The sequence below is a fragment of the Xenopus laevis genome, chromosome 7S, assembly GCF_017654675.1.
Source record: "Xenopus laevis strain J_2021 chromosome 7S, Xenopus_laevis_v10.1, whole genome shotgun sequence".
Lineage (NCBI taxonomy): Eukaryota > Metazoa > Chordata > Amphibia > Anura > Pipidae > Xenopus > Xenopus laevis.
In genome coordinates this window covers 62107527-62132046 of record NC_054384.1, presented here as the reverse complement: position 1 = coordinate 62132046, position 24520 = coordinate 62107527, and the positions used below count along the sequence as shown (strand labels likewise).

General features: G+C 38.2%; 1 protein-coding gene across 6 annotated transcripts in view; it reads left to right on the top strand.

Annotated features, from left to right (window-relative positions):
* pknox2.S (PBX/knotted 1 homeobox 2 S homeolog) overlaps positions 1-17617 on the top strand; it is a 404889-nt gene extending 387272 nt beyond the window's left edge. For all 6 annotated transcript variants that reach the window (XM_041571316.1, XM_041571317.1, XM_041571318.1 and 3 more), the window contains 3 exons: positions 6598-6674; positions 13945-14123; positions 15542-17617. In XM_041571316.1, coding sequence (XP_041427250.1) covers positions 6598-6674; positions 13945-14123; positions 15542-15756 — 471 coding nt within the window. In that variant the 3' untranslated portion in view covers positions 15757-17617. The remainder of the gene's footprint in view (positions 1-6597; positions 6675-13944; positions 14124-15541) is intronic.
* Positions 17618-24520: the final 6903 nt, after the last annotated feature.

Below are 24520 nucleotides of genomic sequence, written 5' to 3'. Positions count from 1 at the left end.
ACTCTATGCGAAATGGCTTTTGAATAATGTGGAGTTTTCTGGATAATGGGTTTCTGGATAACAGATCCTTTATCTTTTTTGAGTGCAATTGCATCACAAACAACTCCATGTGTGTCAGCAATGATGCTGGAATTCTGGGGAAACATACACTGCATCGTGGGGAAAAACATGGATAATTAAGGGGCACATTTACTAATGGTCGAATATCAAGGGTTAATTAACCCTCGATATTCGACTATCGAAGTTAAATCCTTCGACTTCGAATATCGAAGTCGAAGGATTTACAGCTATTCGTTCGATCGAATGGTTCGAAGGATTTTAATCCATCGATCGAAAGAAATTCTTTCGATCAGAAATTTGCTAGAAAGCCTATGGGGACGTTCCATTGTACCTCGGTAGGTTTTAGTTGGCGAAGTAGTTGGTCGAAGTTTTTTTTAAAGAGACAGTACTTTGACTATCGACTGGAAATGAGTATAACATAATATTTTATATAAAAAATGTATTTTTCTTTTAAGCATTACCATTTCAAATTCAGATATGCAGCAATTTATGAATATAATTTAACATAGCATTAAACTGTAATTAGCTGAAAAAATCCTTTGCAGCCAGATAGGTGCAGTTCATAAATTAGTGATTAGACACCAGACTCTCAGTCTGAAACATTTCCTTGTGAAGTACAAACCACTGGGAATTCATAAATGACCCACATGCAGCAGTATAGATGATCCATGTCCTTTTTGTGGTACCAGTCATATTAATACACATATGTAATAAAAGGCACTATGTTTGCATGTCTCTGAACAGGTGACCTGTTGATCGTTTGCTATAGTTGATCCGACCTGTAGCAAACTTTGCAGCTTTTATTGCATAGCCATTATAGGGGGGTTATCAAGTTTGCTACAGGTCTAGTCACACTACTGCGCATGTGCCCCACGGACCGTCTCCGGCAAATTTTTTTTAGACTAGAACAATTCTGTTTTTATAAATCTTTGACTACATATGTTCTAGCGCCCCTTAATTTAACGGGCTTAATGTCTAGTGTTTAATGATATTTCCTGTTTTGCCTATCTCCCTTCATTACAATTTTCTAGCTACATGCCCTTCATCTCCAGTTAGATATTCAGCATCTATCATTGGAATCTTTACAGCTATTGGAAACAAAATTTAATTTTTGCTAAATTATTTTGTATTACTGTATCTACTTGTGGGAGGGTGAATTTATATTCCCTGCTTATGTGTCCAGCTGGTGTATTGCTGTAAAATAGGAAGGTGTTGTTTTCCTCCTACAGGTATCAAACTGCAAAATGTTTATGTGACTTTACCATGTGATCCTTTCATTCCTACTCTAGGTGATAGCAATATACCTTTTAGCGCTCAAACATTTTCCCAATCATAAGCCCATAATGATTTTCCTTTGTCCATACATATGTTCATTTGTACTTACATACATTTTTATATATATTACTGCACTTACCTATGCATGTCTTTACATTAAAGCAATATATTAATCTAGCACACACAGAGCAGTTCAATAATTCCGTGTGAATGCAAAAATACAGTTCCATTCAAAATGTTAATAGACGAGTAGGAGGTACCTGCTCCACAGATCTTACAATCTTAGTGGGTGATTATTTACAGACACAAATAGGAAGGGAAATACTACAACAAACAGTGGTTATATTTTGCTAAGTGTTAGAAAATGAGTTCTTATAGGTCAAGAATACATTTTTGATTTTCAAATTGTTTGAAATTTCTACATTTTTAAATTTAAGGAACTTGCAGGTTTCAGCCTAAAGCAGGAGTACGTCCATAGTCAGCCGACCAACTAGCTTCTTTTTTAGTTACATTTAATTTTGTTAGTTCCCTTCTCGTTACAAATCTTGAATATTTCTGGAAGCAAATCCATACTAATTTCCGTTAAGCATTTACAGAGTTGTCCATGTGGATTTTCCATCATTCCTATTAAATGCATTTTAAGCCCCTGTTCCTGGAACCGCCAGTGGTTTTAACACACAATATACAATATATTCTTTTCATCTACTGCAATTTTCTTCAAAAAACTGCCAAGCTGAACGTTCCTTAAAACAAAATCAAAACCTCGTCAGACTGAAATCGGTGTTTAGTGATGTCATCTTTATGGCATGAATCTTGCATATTATAATAAATAATGTACCCTCCTACTCTGCAATGGGAATCTTTTAGAAGTCACCTTAAAGTATTGTGACTAAAAGCTAGGCATTCAACCTGCAGCTTTCTGCCTTTATATGGTCACAGAACTCCTTGGTGACTTCTCTTATCTTTCTATTTCATGTATGCACTTATAGGGTGAAGAGACATATCTTTTATTTACTAAACACAGTGCATAGCTCTCTTTTCTGCTTTCAATAGCACTTTCTCAGTCTTGGCTAATAGTTTCATTCCAAATGCCTGGAATGGATGTAAATGTTAATGACTTGCCTTGCATGAAATGTGCTCAAAAGTAAAACGGAATATCTCTTATGTATTGGTACAAGGCTAAACTGATGATTATAACACATCTTCCTTTTCGCTCTTTCCAGTGGATAAATAAACCGATTTCTAACTCACTTCTGCCATCTGGAGTACAATCTGTACAATAACAGTACAGTAAGAATTGATTTTTAGAAATCTGTGATGTTTATCTAGAGGAAAGTGATTTTAGAAAATGCAAGTAACTTGCCATGTTTTTCAGTTTTTGATTAAATATCATAGCTTTAGAATAAAAATAGCCAGATAACCAGAACTAGACATTTTTAGCCCTACAGTGTGCTAATTCTAATGATGTGTAAACTAATGCTAGATTCTGATTTGGTGAAGTTAGATTCTAGATAGAATACAGTGACAGGGGACTGTGTAACTAGAAATACAGCAGATCCTGGGACTGCAGGGAGCCTGGATTGCTGTGGGGTTTGCTGTATGGTTCCAGATTCTCTGCTGCCACCTGCACCACAAAAAATAAGCAAGAATTGGAGGGGAGAAGCTTCATTGTACGGCTGAGGGACTGAGCCATTCCCACCTTCCCATGTGGGTGCCAATAAATTGTTTTGCTAAGGGACCCTCTCCCCTAAAATTGTGCCACTCACAAATTCTCAGCAAATTCTCTTTTGTCAACAATAAAATAAAAGGAACCACTGTGGTATCAGTTATCACCAAACTTTTTCATGAACGCACTAAAGAATCTTTCAGTAAGCATATTTGATTTGGTTTCAAAATCCAAATGCTTATTTATGAATTTACTGTAAGTGACAGACTATTTTGTCAGACCTAATGTTTCACCACTGTCTCTATTGATCTGTCTATTGATTATTTGTCAATTACATGGCTACATTTACATACATTTCTTACAAGAGTCCCATAAGGAAACTTAAGTAACTGAGTAAAAAGTAATTTGAGGAAATGTTTGCTATCATTTTTTGCAAAATAAATCGGTAATAATTGAGTGCAGTACTCTACTTTATTTTATACTAATATAGATCAGTATGGCATCCCGAAATGCTTGGGACCTTGAATCTAAAAGAAAGAAATATTAAACTTAAGCTAACCTTACCATTAAACGCAAGGTATAGTTATTACAGAGAAAATGTGAAGGCTATAAAGGATGAGGACCATATGGGATATGAGGCAGAGATGAGACAGGGAAAAGAAAAATGCAGAATAATAAAACTTTAATTGTTCAACAACAAAAACACATCAACAGGGTGTTTGTCTTTATATGGTTATATGACATTAAAAATATATATAACAGTCTGTCTCAAATGAGATTATAGTTTTTGTGACTACCCTAGGGCCTCTCCCAGACTTTGGACCACCACAAGGTTAGCTAAAAGGTTAGCACCCTGTTACTCACAGTTCAGAGATAAAGTATGTTATCCAAGCTACATTGACTGCTGCACTTTTCCAAACACTGCCTTTCTACATGCACAAGACCCTTGCACTTGCTTTTTCTCTCTAGCTCAGACCCTTTGGTTCTCCAACTCTCAATCTCAGACACTCTTTCTGTCCCAGGCTCCATATGCCTCTTGTTTCTCCATCAGGCTTGCTCTTACTGGGAACAGCAAGAACTTTGTCTCTCTTTCAGACACACAGAAGAGACCTGCCTCTTTCAGATATCCAAGGAAGAGCCCATAGGCATGGGTGCACATGCCTTTTACCTGTATAGCTTTGCTATTAACTGCCTCCTATTTACCTTATTGGGAGGGAAAATTAACCCTATCAACAGTAGGCATTCCCCTTCAGATCATATCATACAGCTTAACTGCACTTCCCTGTTTATTTTTAGGCAAGACGTCATAGGTGGGTGTGTACAACCCATCAATCACCACAAGAGTGTGTATACCCATCCCATCGCTTCAAACCAAATGTGCATATAGATTACTGTGACGTAGTGACAACCAGGGTCTATTGAGCCATGGCCTCAATGTATAATAGGTGCGCTAAAACCAACACCCCTTCCCATGATGTGTACCCCCCTCCGTGCTCCTCTCTTTGCCATATACGTGGCCAGTGCGTGAACAAACATCAGACCCACCGGAGGATATGTATCACTAGTTTTCCTCTCTGTCGCCATCAGCTGTTGTTCCCGTCATCACATTAGCTGCCGGTCCTGCCGATACCGCCTTTTACTGCGCCCATTGTTGCTCGATCGATACATCTCTCTGTGTCTATGCGGAGCCTTCCCGTAGCTACTGTGAGTCTTGCTCCTCCCCTCCCTTCGTGCTGTTAGCCAAAGGGGAGCCCCACACGGCTTCTGGCCGGTGACACACCCCCTCTAGCTGCAGCATCACTCCCACAGGGAAACATCTGTGAAGCACTGCTGTTCCCAACCGCGCTATGTCTCCTCTCATAACGCTTCTCTGGCAATCCCCCAAACACGTAGGCCACCACATGGCACCCAAGTGTTTAGAGTGTAGGACCAAAGATGTGCGTAGGGGTATAACGACCTTCCGTCCTGCTTTAGGGGAGCTGGGAGGGAGCTCAGGGGCAATCCGCCTACAGCAAAGTGGGTTAGCAGTGTGCTGTACACCTATGCCAGGCTGTACAGTGAACCCTGGATGTCTCATGGCAGACCTGGGCAGCGTGATGAGAAACACAGTGTTTGGCCGGCCTTCCTATGCACCTCATATCCCCTCCTCTGTGGACCTGAAAAGTGTGACCAAAAAAATTTTTTTAAAAACTATTTTTAGAGTACAATCCTAATCACAGTTATAACACCAGTGACATCAGCCAGCCAAATCTCATGGCTTAACCCGTATAGTGTATATGCATCACTATTTTATCTTAATGATATCCTCAAGTTATGCAATAACTCCATGTTTAAAGTCATTCACTGAAGTATAGTCTCTAGGGAAGTATAGAGTCCAACGGTAAATGTTCAGTGTGTACTATCTATTGGACCATCTATCTATGTCAGACATTGGGCTCCATGTGCCCAGTGTAATCAGTAGAACTGGGCCATGGGAAGTGTTTCATTCAATCCTTTTGGTACTAAAGTGTCCAGCTTGAAGATCCACATTGATTCCTTGCGAAGGAGTGACAGCTCCCTATTGCCCCCTCTCCGTGGCTCTGGAACATGATCAATAATCATGTGTCTGAATTGTGGTAATGTGTGATGGTGTTCCAGCCAATGCTTGGCAACAGGTTGGTCTGCCTTTCCCGTAGTGAGGGCCGCTCTTATGGCGCAACGATGGTTGTTCATACGCTCGCGGTAAGTCGTAGAAGCTTTGCCCACATAATCAGTCCACATGGGCACCAGGCCATGTATACCACATGGTCCGTGGTGCAAGTGACCCTATGTTCAATCCTGAATTTTCTCCCAGTATATATATATATATAAAGCCATTTGGACAGCACTCCGCTCTTTTTGTTTCAACTCGGGTGCAAGGTAAAGAAATCAGATATTGGAAAAAATGACCAGCAGCACCGAGATATTATATATTATTAGATGTGATCAGACTTATACTATGGGGCCAATTTACTTAGCTCGAGTGAAGGAATAGAAGAAAAAAAACGTCGAATTTCAAATGTTTTTTTTTTTGGCTACTTTGACCATCGAATGGGCTACTTCGACCGTCGACTACGACTGCGAATCGAACGATTCAAACTAAAAATCGTTCGACTATTCGACCATTTGCTAGTCGAAGAACTGTCTCTTTAAAAAAAAAACTTCGACCCCCTAGTTCGCCACCTAAAACCTACCAAAGTCAATGTTAGCCTATGGGGATTTGAAGGATTTAATCGTTCGATCGAACAACGAATTAGGGTAAATTAGGGATTTCCATTCGGCAGTCGAATATTGAGGGTTAATTAACCCTCGATATTCGACCATAAGTAAATTTGCCCCTATGTGTAGGACAGAAAATCAGGTCAGTATATGTTACTTAGGACCCTTTCCCTTTGCAGGAGTGTATCAAGGTAAAAGACATTATTATTTATTGGCCCTGAAATTGTGCACTTTCTCTGGCATGCTAAAAGAGCCATTGATGTTTCAGAAGTAAAGATTTTATGTGCCTTCAGCCAATGCACCTGTTTGGATTTTCACAGCAGTAAGCTGCCTCATAACTCTTCCAATATTCTTTTCAGCACCCTTACCCAACAGAGGATGAGAAGCGGCAAATAGCAGCACAGACAAACCTTACACTATTGCAAGTCAACAACTGGTAAGTGCCCCGGGGTGAATTCTGTTTTTCTAGTAGCTGAGGAAAGCTTGATTAAAGTTCACAAGGGCAATAAATTATGTCCCTGTAGACACACTCTAAAGACAAAAGCACAACTTTTACATGACAAAGCTAGAACGTGAATGAGAAAGACAAGATGCTGCTTTATGAAAAAAGCTGAACATTCAGAAATATATGTATGAGTTACAGTTCATTAACAAAAGACTCTCAGAATATCCTGTTTTTTTAGCACACCTGCCCACACAGGTTTCTTCACTCTCTTGAAATAATTTGTTAGCAGCTCATACTTTTATTCTGTAATTATGGCAGATAACTAGAGAGAACATATTAGTGGTAACCTATTGGCCAGGAACCAAGGTTTGGAGAGGAAAATGAGTTCCCTTGGCTTCTGAAAAGCACATTCATTATCATATATGTTAGATTCAGGAATAGTTACATTGATATTCCAGATGTACTAATAGACTTATCTACAGTATAACAACAATGCATTAAAATTAATGACCACATACCCATTTTAATATATGTAATTTGCATTTTTATTATTTTCAGTGAAAATATAAATTGAGAAAAATAACACACTTGCATCAGTTGGCTCCTGTATTAGACTAATGTACTGTAATTTGACTTACCTGTATAAACAGAATACAGTTAAATAGTTTCTATGAGACTTTTTATATATACTTTTTTAATACTTGTACAGGTATGGGACCTGTTATCCAGGATGCTTGGGACCTGGGGGTTTTCAGATAACAAATCTTTCTGTAATAATATTCATACTTTAAATTGGTGTTCAACTTTTATTTAACTTTTAGTATGTAAATGGTAATGGTAAATTCTAAGCAACATTTCAATTGAATGGTAAATTCTAAGCAACATTTCAATTGACATTCATTTTTTATAGTTTTAGAATTATTGGCCTTCTTTTTCTGACTCTTTTCGCTTTCACTGACCCCATCTAAAAAAAACAATGCTCTGTATGTATTATTATTGCTGCTTTTTATTCTACAACTTTTTACTTAGACCCTCCCCATATTTCAGTCTCTTATTCAAATCAGTGCATGGTTGCTAGGGTAGTTTGGACCTTAGCAACCAGATTGCTGAAACTGCAAACTGGAGAGATTCTGAATAAAAATCTTAATAGCTCAAAAAGCACAAATAATCAAAAATGAAAAACAATTGCAAATTGTCTCAGAATATCACTCTCTACATCAGGGGTCCCCAACCTTTTTTACCAATAAGCCACATTCAAAATAAAAAGAGTTGGGGAGCAACAGATGCAAAAACTTTATGGGGTGACAAATCAGGGCTGTACTTGGCTATTTGGTGGCCCCTGTGTGGACTGGCAGACTATAGGAGGCTCTATTTGGCAGTACACCTATTTTTTATGCAACCGAAACTTGCCTCCAAGCCTCAAATTAAAAAATAAGCACCTGCTTTGAGGCCACTGGGAGCAACATCCAAAGGGTTGGTGAGCAACATGTTGCTCGAGAGCTACTGGTTGGGGATCACTGCTCTACATCATACTAAAAATGAATGTAAATTTGAATAACCCCTTTAGGTCTATTAGAAAATCATGTAAACATTAAATAAACCCAATAGGTTGGTTTTGCTTACAATAAGGATTAAGTATCAGTGTGACTAAAGTGCAAGGTACTGTTTTATTATTATTATAATTTAAAAAATGATTATATTGATAAAATGGAGTCTATGGGAGATGGCCTTTCTATAATTCAGAGCTTTCTGGATAACGGGTTTCCAGATAACGAATCCCATACCTGTAATTGTATTTCTTTATATAGCACCACAAATGTGTGCAGTGTTTATGAGGGGTAAACAAAAATAGCGCTAAAGTTATTGAAAGTTAGACAGTGAAAATAAATACTTAAAGGAGAAGGAAAGCTCCAAGACGGTTTATTGTCAACAGATTAGCCTCAATAGTGCAAGCTAGAACGCTATATTTATTCTGCAGAATGCTTTACCATACCTGAGTAAACCTGAGTAAACAGCTCTAGACACTGTCTCTGTTTGTTTAGGATAGAAGCTGCCATATAAACTTGGTGTGACATCACTTCCTGCCTGAGTCTCTCCCTGCTCACATACAGTTCTGAGCTCAGATTACAGCAGGGAGGGGAGGAGGGAGGGGGAGAGGAGCAAACTGAGCATGCTCAAGCCCTGCCTTGGAGGTTTATGCTGAAAACAGGAAGTCATGAGTACACAATAATAGGAAAGAAATGCTGTGTTTCTTTTGACAGAGGACTCAGAGCAGCATTACTTTGAGTGTTTACTGGTGTATTTATATAGACCTTTCTGATAAAGCTTACTTAATTTTAGCCTTTTCCTTTTAAGTACTAGGGGTTTCAATAAACAGTTGGGATGAGGTCCCTGCCCTGACAATCTTACAATCCATTATAATCTACAATCTATTGTCAGTAAAACATGAGTAAAAATACTAGCAACACATTTTATTTAGTAAATTGCATGGTAGTAAATTCACATGTATATTCTCCAGTTTAGTGTGGTCAAAGTTAAGGTATCCAAACAATGTTTAATATGACTTAAGGGGCAGCCACTCGTTTCATTCATACAAGGCTGTGATTGGATCTAATCTCAAAGGTTAAATACTTAAATCAAACTGAATGTTCCACCAGAACAAGCAAAAATCCACTCATTTGGCAACCTCACTAAGAGCATTTAAACTCTGCATAAATTCACAAGTTCTCGTGTAGTAGCTTTATTATGAGTCCATGGCATGGAAACGCATTAACAGAGCCCATTCTTTTCTATTGTCCCCTGCCATACATGCCCGAGGACTGCTAAATAAGGACAGATGGGAAATAACAAATGGGAAATGGCTGATCCCAGAAGTAGTGAGACAGGTACACTGAGTTATTAGAGCTGTATTTAGTCATTTTATTAACATTTACTAACAGCTGCAGCTCTTTATAACTGCACATTAATGTATGGTAAGCCCTGTGTTGTCAACCTATGGAATTACATTTATAACCAGGGGCTACAAGAAATCAGCTTGCAGAAATGTGCCACCGGAGCACACAATGTAGCTATTCTTAAATGGTATATTATAAAAAATTGCTATATAAAATCCCCTTTAGAAATCAAGTATTTGCCTTAAACCCTAGAGGGGCCCTCATCTTTATTTTAATGAGTTTAAATTTGGTTTACATCATTCAGCCTAGATATTTTACTGCCCAGGACAGCCACAAGCTTAAAAAGGGTTGCCAATCCATGAAATTGTTCTGATCTAGATTGTAGGCTCCATTAGGCCTGTTGTTTGAAGTACATAAATTACAGCAGATGTTAAAATGCAGTTTGTAGGGTCATGATAAAGCCTATACAAGGTGGGAATATACATCCTTGCATAAAGTACAGTATGGGATAGCAATGCTCCAATAGGCCTAAGGTAAATCTGCTGCTAATAATATTTCTATTACCGGTACTGTACTATACCCTGACCATTTGGTGCAGTTCTTTAGTGTTTGACTCCCTGCAAATAGGGAAAAGCAATGCTTTATACGAATAAGCAGTGGAGGACGTAGGCTGGAGAGAGAGATATAGACCCTGGAACGAGATATGTAGGTCAGGGATATTCTTGGATGGAGCAAGTGCATTGCTGGTGGCAGGGGTAGTTTTTGGGAAATGGCACATATAGTTGCCATGCTGGTATTTTACCAGCTTATTTACCAAGGGCTTAATGGTGCAGAGTGCAAAAAGCAGACCCAGATTAGATTTTGTGCAAGAAATGGGTTCCCAATATTGCAATAAAAACAAACACAATGGTTTTCCTAGATTGGAGCAATAGTGGTTTCTTTCTCTGTTAGAGAGGTGCAGCCTTCACTGCATACAGGTGTTGGGGACAGAACATAGGCAGCACATGTTTGTTCCCAGCCACATATCCAAGCTTTAAGTCATCCAGGACACATACAGCTGGAGAACAGGGAGGTGTAAGGCACTAAGATGAGGGATCCCTGTAACCTGTCAGATCTGTGCTCTGCGTCTTGCACTGCATTCTCAGAGAGCAGATTGTACTGTGTATGGAGGAGTATGTGTATATATATATATATATATATATATATATATATATATATATATATATATATATATATATATATATATATTGTGTAGAGCTCTTTTGGCTATGATTTTGGGCTCCTGCACTTGAATATTGCCTTAAAAAATGTCCTGAGTTTACCTTTAAATTAACAGTAACACCAAAAGATGAAAGTGTTTTAAAGCTATTTTAATATACCACACCATTGCCCTTCACTGGTAAAAGTTGTGTGTTTGCTTTAGAAACACTACTATAATTTATATCAATAAATACTGTGTAGCCATGGGGGCAGCCATTCAAACTGGTGAAAAAAAAGAAAAGGCACAGGTTACATAGCAGTTAACAGATAAACTCTGTAGAGTAGAATGGTGTTTTACAGAGCTATAACTACTATGTAACCTGTGCCATTTGAATAGCTAGCTAATGGCTACACTGCAGCTTTGTTTATATAAACTATAGTTGTGAAAACACACAGCATTTACCAGTGCAGGGCAACAGTGTATTATATTTTTATTACTTTAATACACTTTCATTTTTTGGTGTTACTGTTCCTTGAATTGTGGAAATTCTTTGTTTGTTAAATCTATTCTTCTTCATCTTGGTTCTTTACTTTACATAAAACAAAATCCCCCACCCCACAGCTAACTGTTGGCACATACACACAGAGTGATATAATAAAAGCTACAAACTATAGCTGTCAGTGTTTCGAACAGGTGACCAGTTAATGCTGATGGGTTGCTATGGGTTGCTATGGGTTACTAGATCTGGAGCAATCGTTGCCATTTTTATTATATTACCCCACAGAGTTGTAATTTAGAAACAAGAGTTGAGCCATGGGCTTTAGATTAATGCACTGAATTGTAAGCCTGAAAGAAACCAAATCTGACCATCAATATAATGTGTGATTATGCAGTCTACATACCCGGAATCCTCAATATACTTCTTGCTTGAAACATAGCCCCATGCTGGCATTAAAAATAGGGTGACATTTAAAATGAACTGATATGATATCATGCACATTTGTCAAGACAAACCGTGGTGGTGGTGGTGAGAGCAGGGCTATAAGGGGAGGCAATATAAAGTGGGAACAGTCTACTCATCTGTTCTCTCAGGTACAGACCTGCAGAAAGTATTGATGTAAATAGTAATAATATAAAGGCCACTCCAAGTAGATTTAGCTCCTTGATCTGACAATCCAACAATGAGATGGAAATTTTATTTCAAAGCCTCAAGGTCCCTCTAGTGGATCAAGTGAAAGTTATAGAGAAAAAAAAAAAAACCTTTTCTTATTATAGCAGATATAAGGCAAATGAAGGCAATATTTGGAAAGTTTTTGCCAAACCACTGACACAATCAACCACACACCTTAACCAACAACATCATGTTGTGACTTGTCTATGTGCCCTGCTGCATCCAAGCCTGGTATAGAAATCTAACAGATTCCATGGGGCAGATTTACTAAAGGGCGAAGTGGCTAACACTAACGTCAATTTGCTAGCATTATGCCCGCAGGGACTTTGCTGTTCAGGCGTCACTTCGATAGCTAAGGAGAATGATGCTAGCATTGCTTTGCACTCTAACGTCAGGCGAATTTTTGCTCTGGCGAATGGACGTAACTCAAATTCACTAAGATGCGGATTTTACTGAACATTACATGTCCCGGAAGACTTGCCTTCACCAACTCAGACCAGGCGAAGTGCATTGGAGTGATAGATCTTCCTCAATTTTTAGTGGAAACATTTTCCCAAAAAATGCTGCGTCTTTTCCTTTTTTCAGAGTGATAGCCTGCAAAAGTCCTTAAAATATTTTTTTTTGGTAACTGGGTTCCCCATACATTTTCTAACATATGAAACATAAACTATACAGTGGGCTCATGTGTAGGGCATTATAACAACTCTATTTTTTTATTAAGGTTCCCTGGACTTGTTTAATGTAATGTATTTTCTGTAACATATACGTCCATTCAACTTTATCATTTCCCGCCATATGCAAATTAGCAAATGCTAAAGCATCTTCTTTTTGATTGGCGGAGTAACGCTAGAGAAAATTTGCCAGCGCTCGGTGCCCTGGGCGCAACTTTGCATTCTAGTAAATTAGCTTTGTGTGAGTGAATTTTCGTCTGGCGAAGTGTAGCGATGGGTGAGAAACCAGCGCTGGCGAATTTTCGCCGGTTAGTGAATCTGCCCCCATGAATATATGGGAGAGTTGACAGCTCTGGGACAAACTCTAATGGGGTTATATAATAAAAAGGCACTAAGTTTGCCATGGGGCAGTAAACCATAGCAACCAATCAGCAAGTAGACTTTACTAGTTACCTGTTTGAAGCATTTTATTCCAATGGGTTACTGCTCCTGGGCAAACTTAGTGCCTTATATTACATAGAGAAGTTAATGCTATATGATTAATACTCTAGATCAGAGACAGACAGGATTTTGAATAACTTCACAGTAAACCTTACTGGCTGACAGACTACATTAAGGTATAGGTGTAACACCTATAAAGTAAAGGTTGGCTGTCCCTGCCATAGACAACAAGATTGATAAATACTAGTATCTAAGTATTAAAAATACTTAGAGGGGAACTCCGACTTCCAACCCAAAATTTGATAAAGAGGCCCACATAACACAGAAACCCCTAATATACCCATCACAGTTACATGTTTCTTCAAAAAGTATGAATAAATGCCATTTTCTATGCTGAAATCCAGCTGGTTAACAGTTTTTCTCTTTCTGCATCATTTGAAATCCTGGCAGGGAAGAAGGGACTAAAACACTGATGTTACAAATTGTAACAACTTCTCCACAGCTTACAGACAGCATGCAGGAACTACATAACCCACCATGCATTGCACTGTGATGTTCCTTTCCTTATTGAAATCACATGTGCAGGGAATTGTGGGGTTTGGAGGATGCAGGCTGAGGACAGATGGTTGCTGATACAAAGTAACAGTAGTCAGCCAGCTCAGCAAAGTATTCAGAAAGATCAGCAAAAGAGCAGGGGGCTAGGCTTAGGGAATGTCAGAAACCATTAAAAATCATGAAAAGTCTGCATAATTTTTAACTGATGTATATTACAAAGTTGCTTGAAATGATGTTTACTTTTCAAAAAGCTTAAGTTATGTTTTTGTGGAGTTCCCCTTTAAATAATGAGCCTAATAAAAATGTAACTTTGTTCCTCATTTTTAAGGTTCATCAATGCAAGACGGCGCATTCTCCAACCAATGTTAGATGCCAGCAATCCTGACCCTGCACCAAAAGCAAAGAAGATTAAGTCCCAGCATCGGCCAACTCAAAGATTCTGGCCCAACTCTATTGCAGCAGGCGTTCTGCAACAGCAAGGAGGGTTACCTGGTACTAATCCTGATGGTAAGCAACACATAAGCAAAACACATTTCTATTTTTTTATTGCAGTACCCCTGCTTAGTACAAGCAGTCATGGGCAAACAGATTATAAAAGTAAATTCATTTGTCTTTTTTTTTCAATTGCTTTTAAAAGAAGCAAATGAAAAATATACTCTTGGGAATATTTAACATGTAAATTATGGGTTTTCCAGATAACGGATCTTTCCAGAATTTGGATCTTCATACCTTAAGTCTACTAGAAAATCATGTAAACATTAAATACACCCAATAGGCTGGTTTTGCCTCCAATAAGGATTAATTATATATTAGTTGGGATCAAGTACAAGGTAATGTTTAATTATTACAGAGAAAAGGGAAATCATTTTTAAAAATCTGGATTATTTGGATAAAATGGAGTCTACAAAAGATGGCCTTCCCATAATTCGGAGCTTTCTGGATAACGGGTTTCCGGATAACGGATCCCATACCTTTACAAATACTTGGCAACTACATTGAAACCTTTACACGGATGACCTTCAGTATGTAGGTTACTAATTGGTTTTGCCCATTTGTGGCCACCTTGACTCTGATTACATTATTGGGATAGTTACATTGGTCCTTGCCTGAGAGGAGGGATAGTTACCTGCCTAAATAATTGCATTACCAATGTTTATACAGAACATTTGTTTAAACATAGCATTGGTGAAGTAATGGAGGAGTGATATCAGTGTCTGCTTCCCACTTGTTGCAATAATAAGTTATTCGATCTCTCTATCACAATGTGCTGATAATAAAGCTTTGCTTTAGGGTTGTGACACACGGGGAGATTCCGGGAGATTTAGTTGCCTGGCGACTAATCGCCTCTTCATTTGGGCGACAATCTCCCCGAACTGCCTTCGCGTGTCTTCCTGTCCGCTATAATGAAAAGTTGCCTGCGCTAAAGTACACACGTGCTTTGTTTTCCGAAGTCGCCCAAAGTTGCCTCACATTCCTCCCAGGTCCTTTGTCCCAAGGTCGACATCTTAATATTTGGAACAGCTTGTAGATTTATATTTTATGTAGAAATCAGTTCTCCTTAAATCAGGGATGTCTAACCCTTCAGCTTTTATTGAATTCATTATTATTATTATTATTTATGAAGGTGAATGAGACATTTGTTAGCACAGTGCAAGCTTGATAAGCACAGAAGCTCACTTGAATTGTTCTTTATCATATACTTGTACACACTAATTTTTCAGGAATAGCAAACTGTGGCATGTTGGTCTACATATTAAGTGTATGTGCTTCAGTAAAAATCACTTTGAATTTCCTGCTATTTTATATATTCAGTACTGGTAAATATTGGGGGGAAGTTGGTTAAATTAAAGGGAATGTGAAAGATCTGTGTTGGAGTGTCAGTTTTGTTTTACTAAATCTATATCTCCCTGCTTCTCTGCTTTTAGGTTCTGTCAATATGGAAACCCTACAGTCACTTTCATCGGACTCCCTTACGATACAGCAGGCTATGATGGCAGCTAATGATGACTCATTGGATGGTACAGAAGAGGATGAAGATGAAGAAGAAATGGAGGAGGATGAACTGGAGGATGACAGTGAGGAACTTCAGACAACAAATGTTAGTGACCTTGGTTTGGATCACAGTGACTCCCTCGAGTAGTATAACTTTAATCAGATGGAGAAAACAAGGGGGATTAGAGGCGCACTTTGCATTGATCTGGTGCATACATAGCCTTGGAATATCTTTAAATATTCCCCCTACCTTTCTTATCAATCATGGAACTGACTCTCCATTAATCTATTGCTGAAACATTGAAGGTGGGAAAACAACTCATCTGCTAGCACACAAGGTGGAATAGAGCTTGCCAAAGTAGGACAAAAGTCTATCACTGTAAGAAGAACTGATGAATTCCTTTCTTTTCCCTAAATCAGACGATTTGAAAGCTGGAACTCCCTTGTAAAATGCGATCCATGTTGACCATTCTGGAAACAGAAAAATGCAAATATCCATTACTTTCATACTTGCCTGCTTGTATCATTGTTTCCTGGCAGGGACTTTACTATTTTATGGACAAAGCAATTGTGCAGTCTTTTTATTTAAACAAAGGACACATGTTTACACAGCCACATATTGTGGTTACTTTGTTTTGTTTGTCTTTTAAAGAACTTAACATGTTTTTAGGCAATGCTTTTTCTGTATCAATACTGAAAGCTATTTGAATGTTAACGTTTATAAACTGTGCGTGTGTGTGTGTACAAACATACACATACATACACATACATATATGCACAGATGGAGAGTAGTGTATGGATATTCTGATATTTGTCAAACACTACACTCCATCTCCATATAATGTACATGAAATACACACACATTTCTTTCAGGAGGCTGGTACTAAAATCATTGATAATTTTCAGAGCTACTTTTGTGTGTATAATTACCAAACTGCATCCCTCAACCTTTCAAATGATGTAATACCAGACTCATCTATTTTGGCAAGTTTTATGAAATTTCCATATAAACAGAGTATGAAATGAAGAAGGTACTCAAATGTGTGCATGTGTTTTCAAGCAAATATCTTTGTTCTGGCTCCTAATCATTATTCAGTGCACATATTTTTAGATTCTCTATATGTTTAATAAGTTGTGGTTATAAATTTTAATGTTTTGGGGTTAAGTGGGGTTGTTTGTCTATGCAATGTTTACTGGTCTTTAACTGACCCCAGAGTCAAAATGCACACATCAAACTCCCTCTTAAACGTGAAACCACTTAAGGCACAAACGTACACAATGATGGTGCTGGACACCAAACTTAAAAAAGCACAGCATTAAAATGGGTCTACATTAAAGAATACCTATAGAAAATGCCCAGTTTTGCTGCTGGTCATGTTTATGTAGCGGGTAGAATATATTGGTTATCCTAACTGGCTTCCACATGTTTTGTGTTACAGAATCCTGTTTCTTTTCTGTAATAGGGATATACATTCTGTGAATGACACTGAATGTGTGTCTCAACTTTGTTACAGGGATCTTATTAAGAAATTGAATGGAATAAAACCGCAGTGGTTAGATTCTACACTTCTATCCATGTATCTTAATATTTCATTTTAGGTAATTATGAAAAGATTTGGGAAGATGAATGAAAATGAAACCATGACTATATCTATAATCATGAATATGTCTGATGGATTTGAGAACATGGGTTACAGAATTTAATTTTCAAGCACACAAAGCCCGATGCTCTTTCTGGGTAGAAATTTTTTTTACTGATACATTAACATGTTCTGCAGGCATATGTTTAACTGCTTGGCTCTAAGTTGCATTATTTCACATCAACCAGGCATGGAGTGCTCTTATCAAACATGTTTTATAGCCAAATCAAACATATCTTCTGATGGTGGAACAGTGGGCAGACTCCCTTGCATAGATCAAAGATTGGACATATTCCATGTCCTGTTGACCCTCAGCCGCCAATACAAATATTTACTGAAAATAAACTAATATTTTGTTGTTAAATGAGATTATAAAGTGTCTGCTCAGTCATCTGGAATTCTAAAGGACTGGTAATGAGTTGCTGAAAATGGTCACTGCACTCAAAGGCCCTGTGTACTGAGTCAGGCAAGAAAGCGGTATATTTAAAAATGTAAAGCAATATGGGGGGGCTTACTCTATTACTGCGCAGAGACCTTCTGCTGCCTGTCTCCATTGCTTAAAGGAGAAGGAGAGTTTAAAACGAAGTAAGCTTTATCAGAAAGGTCTATGTAAATACACCCATATGCACTCACAGTGCTGCTGCTCTGAGTCTTGTGTGAAAAGAGACAGCATTCCTTTTTTTCTGTTCTTTACACATGGGCATTGGTACGAGATTTCCTTCTCTCAGCCTAAACCACCTCAATTCCCCCTCTCCCTTCCCCCTCCCTTCTCCATCCTGTAATTTGAGCTGAGTGGAGCCAGCAGAGAGAAACACAGAAGGTACACCAAACTGATATGGCAGCTACTGATTTACATAAACAGAGAGAGCTTCTATGGCTGTTTACTTAGGTACGATAAACCATTCTACTAATCTTTTTGCAAGAAACTGCATCATAGCTTTCTTTCTCCTTTCATGAATGTACAGACATTGGCCAGCAGGGGTCTGATTCCTCAGAATTATGAGCAGCAGGGGTGACTTGCAAGAATGCAGCTAGGAAGCACATGTCGTCTGCTATAATGTGCAGAGGGGACCTGGAAATACATTTTTGCGGGGGGTCCAGGCCACCAAAGTTCTGCCCCTGTCCACAGATGCTTGGGTCCATTCCTCTTATTACTCACCTCACTGTAAAGTACAATAACAATTCGGAAAGAGACATCCAGGAATACAGGTATGGAACCTATACATCGGAAAGTCAGATGTTACAAAACTATTTCATACAGTGTTTACACCCGATGCTCTCATGTCGGGAAGCCTGCTGCTTCCTCTTTAGTGCGCTGGTGCGCATTAGATGCATGCTCATACCGCTTCCGGGTTTTGATGCCAAATGTTCTTTGCCCAACAAAGGCCTATTCTCATATTTCCTGGGTGTGTTCCTATAAGTCTGATCTTTGCCTTTGACCCTTGCCTGTCCTTGACTACCCCTGTATTGCTGCCTGAAGCAGCCTTTGTATTGTATTGTACTGTATTGACTATTCTTCTGGATCCTGATTTGGCACTCTGTTTATAATTGGTTTTGACCTCGGCCTGCGACCTCAACTACTACTCTGGCTACTGATTCTGTACTGCACTCCTAAATTGACATCGATGTCGGCCTGTCCCTCGACTACGCTTCCTTTTCCCCATCCTTCCAGTACATAATCAGAAGTGTGAGCCATGACCGGGAATGTGGTGTTAGTTATGGGTTTTGGGAAACCCTGCATTACATTTAACTAATATGGAAATGTATGTTATTGATTATTGGTATTTTCCATATTTTTAGAATGATCCAGAAAAACACAGGCTCCAAATAGATTACTGCTATCTACTAACATTATAGTATAGTGCAGTCCATCTTCTGTGGTAAAGAGGGCTGGAATTTTTCTGCCCTATGTGGTGGAGGGCCGTTAATGGAAGCCAGTGTTGACCATGCCCCTTTAAAACACACCCCTTTAAACCACACCCAAGTTATCACAAGAGCTTTTAAGGCCATATCCACATTTATTGTGGTAACACACCAAAAAAACAAATGCTTGGTGCTCACTGTAGGGATATTTAAGTTTAAGTCATACCCTTAAATATACCATAAACATACCCTTAAATCCATATACCACTTTCTCCCCTGTGGATAACACAGCACCCCCAGCACATGATTAAATACCTTAGGGGCCCCTAACAATAATTTCCAAATGCTAACAATCCCTACCAGGCTCATGTCCCACAGGGTGCAGAGTAGGCAGACGGAATATGGCACACACAAGGAGCATAGGGAAGGCAAAGTATGGCACACATGGGAGCATAGAGTAGGGGGAGTATGGCACACACAGGGAGTATAGGGCAGGCAGAATATGACATACACAGGGAACTCTGATGGTGTTTAAAGTCTGAATAAAAAAATACTCCCAACTCGGACCTGCCGAGTGCAATAATCTGAGGATTTTATGTTTTTTGGGTGTCAAATACAAAAAAGCCGCAGTTTTTGTTGACAAATCTGTAAAAATTTATAAAATTCTGATTTTTCACAATTTTATAAAAAAAGAAATTTCTGCACAAGAAATTTTTGGAAAGTGGGCAGTACGTTTATATACCAAATGTAGTTTTTTGTTAGATGGAATTTCAGCTCATTTGCTGCAGAGAGTGCAGTTGTGTTCTTAGGACCAGTGACGTAGCTCCACCTCACCCCAGTCTAAGCACAGAATACGGAAGCGCAGGGAGGTGAGAGGGTGGCACTAGGCCTGATGCCTCTGACAGCAGATACAACACAGGTGCCTCTTTTCCTATAGCATCTCTGCTCAGTGCAAATGTTTTTCTATGTACAGGCAAAGACGCACCATACTAAACTCATGTTGATATTTGTACATTACCTAACTTATTCATAACCCATGGATCAATCAGGAGTTCCCATTGAATCTTCTACAAGGGCCCCTGTTGGTTATACAGTATATACATATTTTGGGGCAGAATACCAATTGTATCTTTCAACATGCTGATTTATACATAAGCAACTTTGAAGTACTGTTCCTAAATCCCCTCTCTCTCATCTTATTGGTTGGTGCTCCGAAAATAAAGACTTTTTCAATTACTTTTTTTCTAATATTGAAGTTAAAAGTTTCATTATTCACATTCTTATGTGTTTCTGAAGCAGCTCTGGGAGGGAGGGGGGTCGCCGTAACTGTTCTAAATCGATACATTAATTAATACATTTCTTCGTCCCTGCTGAGCAGAATCCCTGAGTTTCAGTAAAGGCAGCTGCTAGAATTGATACAGTAGTTGCTGATATTCCACAGATGCTGCTGAGAAATGCGTCAACTTATGTAGCAAATTGTAACAGTTCAGAATGTGCACTTGGATCAGTGAGCTGCCAGAATGAAACACCAGAGACAGGAACATTTAAAAAAAAACATAGAAAGCAACTGAATAAAGTCAGAACAATCTGAAAACAACTGCACTGAAAAAAATGTTTGGAAGGTGAACAACCCCTTTAATAATAATTCAAATATTAATATTACATTGTCATATAAAATATAGTATTCCTATTCCCACAATTTATTATCATATATGGCTTTTATTACATTCCCCATTCAGCTGATGGCAAGTAGGCAGTCTGTTCCGTATTCTACAAGCATGCAAGCTTATACAAACACAGTCTGTACGGCTAGTGCCCATGTTATTAAGTAATGCCTTTCAAACGTCAGAAGTGTACAATCAGATAATACACAAGAACAGTGGATTGTTGGGCACTGAGTGTATAGCAAATGTTTCTAGGCAAGGTGCACATTAAGCAAAATATACTATTGACAGGAAAAGATACATTTAAAGGACAACGAACACAGTCGTAAGTGAGGTAACACTAAAATAGGTGACAGTATTTTGTGTGTTGATGCCATTTATTAGTTACTTGCGCACAAACAGCTTCTATCATATAGGGGGAAATTCACTAAAGGGTGAAGTGACTAATGTTAGCGAAAATTCGCCAGCGTGACGTCATTTTGGCACTTTGCTGATTTACTAACGGGCGCAGGCGTAAATTCGCTAGTGAAGGAGATAGACTAAGGTAAATATCAAAGACATGCACAGTTTCTCGCTTAAAAACATTTATTGGTGCATATAAACCACAAAAACTAACATGTCAATGTACAATTCACACACACCACAAAGCAGTGTCTCCCCCCCAGTCTGCCTACCTGTTGTTAGCCACACCCTCCTGACGCGTTTCGCGCTATTGGGCGCTTCATCAGAGGAGGTGTGGCTAGTGCTGGTCATGTCCCTTAAATACCTGCTAGATTACTTAATGCAGGTTCTAGGGTTAGATACTTACACATTTGTATATTGATTACCTGCAGAATTGTTTTCTGCAGGTTCAAGGGTTGCATAAGTGTTACATACAAATCCAAAGGTCTATTCAACTTCCACTATGTACCCATTAACCCCAATTTTCTACTTAGTGAATGGCATTAATGAATGTTTATCCGCAGATACTGACACTATGTTTACGAGTGGCCATAATGGAGTGGACTTCCATACAGATATATCCATGCACAAAGAAGTTAAAGGCAACTGGGCAAACCATAAGTATGAAATACACATGCCTGCAGATATTACCACAAATAACACTGTATTAATTGAGTATGAGAACAAATCAATGAAATTACAAGGACTGGCTTCCGCTGAATATGCTTCTAAGGAAATGATAAATGACACAGATTGGGATGATAATTCAATTTTAACTCAATATGAAATTAATTTATTTTCAATGGATGACGGCAATGAAATGACTGATAATGAACTGCTGCAATCTGAACAAATATTGATTGCGGGTGATTTGGAGGGTGAAAAATGTAATGATGATGACTTGTTTAAAAATGAATTTTCGAAAGGGAATCAAGGTGATTTGTATAGTGAACAAATTTTGAATTTATCACAGTATAAGCTGCATTTAGATGAAATTGAAGTGTTAAAAAAAGGACTAAATTTCTGTCCCACTATGCAAATGAATCAATTTAATGCCTATGTGGATGTACAGAAATTTATCAGAAAAATTGCGCTAAAAAAGTTTTTTGCAGATAAAAAAGAGGGATTAGGCTCTGATACCTCATCCTGTGCGAAGGTTGGAGAGCTGAATTTTAATGCACAGGAATTGGAGATTATTGAATTTATGGAGCAATGTCAGAGGGAAGGAGAAAGTAATGAAATGAATAGAGAGGATAGACAACATCAGGACTCCATTATGCATAGTGGTTTAAAGCAAAATTCAACCTTCCAGCCAAATGTTCCCCCAGGAAGCGGTATCTTAATGTACAGAAAAGCAGTTGAACAAGATCTAGCTAAGATTTTCTCTCACAGATCATTAAATTATAGGTATAAAGGGAATATGACTTATAAACAAAAAAAAGCAATAATGAATTTACAGACAAGGGAGGCAAAGTGGTTATCTTGGACAAAAATTATTATATTAATATGGTTGAAGAGATTTTAAAGGATGGTAGCACCTATGAATGTCTAAAGAAAAATCCTTTGGAGAAACATAAAAAGGAAATGAAAGAAATGTTATTATATGCAAAAGATTGCGGGGTGCTTGATGAGACAGAATATAATTTTATATGGCGCGAATATCCTGTTATGGCACATATATACGCATTACCAAAAGTGCACAAAGATGCACTCAAACCACCCGGGAGACCGATAGTCTCCGGAATCGGAAGTTTGAGTGAATGTTTGATCGAATATGTTGACTATTTTCTGAAGGAAATAGTGGTTAAGATGCCAGCATATTTAAGAGATAGCCAAGATGCCATGCATAAAATTCGCACTATTATATGGAGAAAACAATATGTTTGGGTAACTCTTGATGTTCAATCTCTGTACTCCAGGATACATCATGTAGACGGACTGAGAGCTATTAACAAATTCTTAAAACAATACTTGCAATCAGATGTCCAAATTAATTTTTTGTTGGAAGCCATTGAATTTATTCTGTCTCACAACACTATGTCCTTTAATGGTCAGCTTTTTCGCCAAATAACAGGCACGGCGATGGGAACGAAATTTGCGCCCTCATACGCCGGCCTGTTTATGGCAATGTGGGAAGATGAGTACATCTTTGGGGCAGATAATCCATACGATGACGACATAGTAGGGTGGCATCGTTATATAGATGATGTCATCATGGTATGGAGTGGCCCGGAGGATGACTTAAAGGGCTTCCTAAATTATGTGAATGACAATCCGTATGATATCAAATTTACTATGCAATGTCATGCTAATCAGATCGATTTCTTAGACCTGACTTTCTATGTAGAAAATAACATAATAATGTCTAAATTATATAGAAAAAAGATAGCAGGAAATACCATTTTGAGAAAAGACTCCTATCATCCTTTGCATACAGTTAAATCTATTCCTTATGCCCAATTGATGAGAATTTACCGGAACTGCACGGATGAGGGAGTCTTTGCTCAACAGGCTAAGGAAGAATGTAATAGGTTAAGAAGCAGGGGGTATAGTAAAAGAGACATATCAGAAGCAATGGAAAAACTAGAGAAATCGAAAACTTTAAAAAAGACTAAGGGCAGTATGAAAATAACTAATAAGCAAGAAAAAGGAGTAAGATGCATTTTAGAGTACGGACTACAATATAAAGCGGTTAAAAAAAGTATAGTCAAAAATTGGAATATTTTGAATACTGACCCTACAATAAAAGCATTAAACTTAACCCCAATGGTAATTAGTAGGAAAGCCAAGTCCATAGCAAATCAAGTAGCTCCTAATCGTCTAAATAAAAAAGCAGAGAAAAAAACGTGGCTTGATTTGAAGGGTTTTTTTCCCTGTAAAAAATGTGTGGTCTGTAAAAATAATAAAAGCAAAAAAGTAATAGAATTCAGTGATAAAAGTAAAAGCCAGGAGATAAAAATAGGAAAAATGATTACTTGTGGTACAAGATATGTAGTATATGCAGTGCAGTGTGAATGTGGTGCTTTATACATTGGTCGTACAATTAGACAGCTACGGGTCAGGTTGGGGGAACATCTAAGAGGTATTGACAATAAAGATGTTGATAATCCCATTCTGAAACATTTTATAATGGCCCATGATGGCATACCCCAGAAAATAAGGATGTTTGGTATAGATAAAATAAATGAAAATAGTGGGGGCAATTTAACTACCAAATTACTAAGATTAGAATCCAACTGGATTTTTAAGTTAGGGACAATTATACCTGAGGGAATGAATAGTCATTTTGAACTAAAACCGTTTC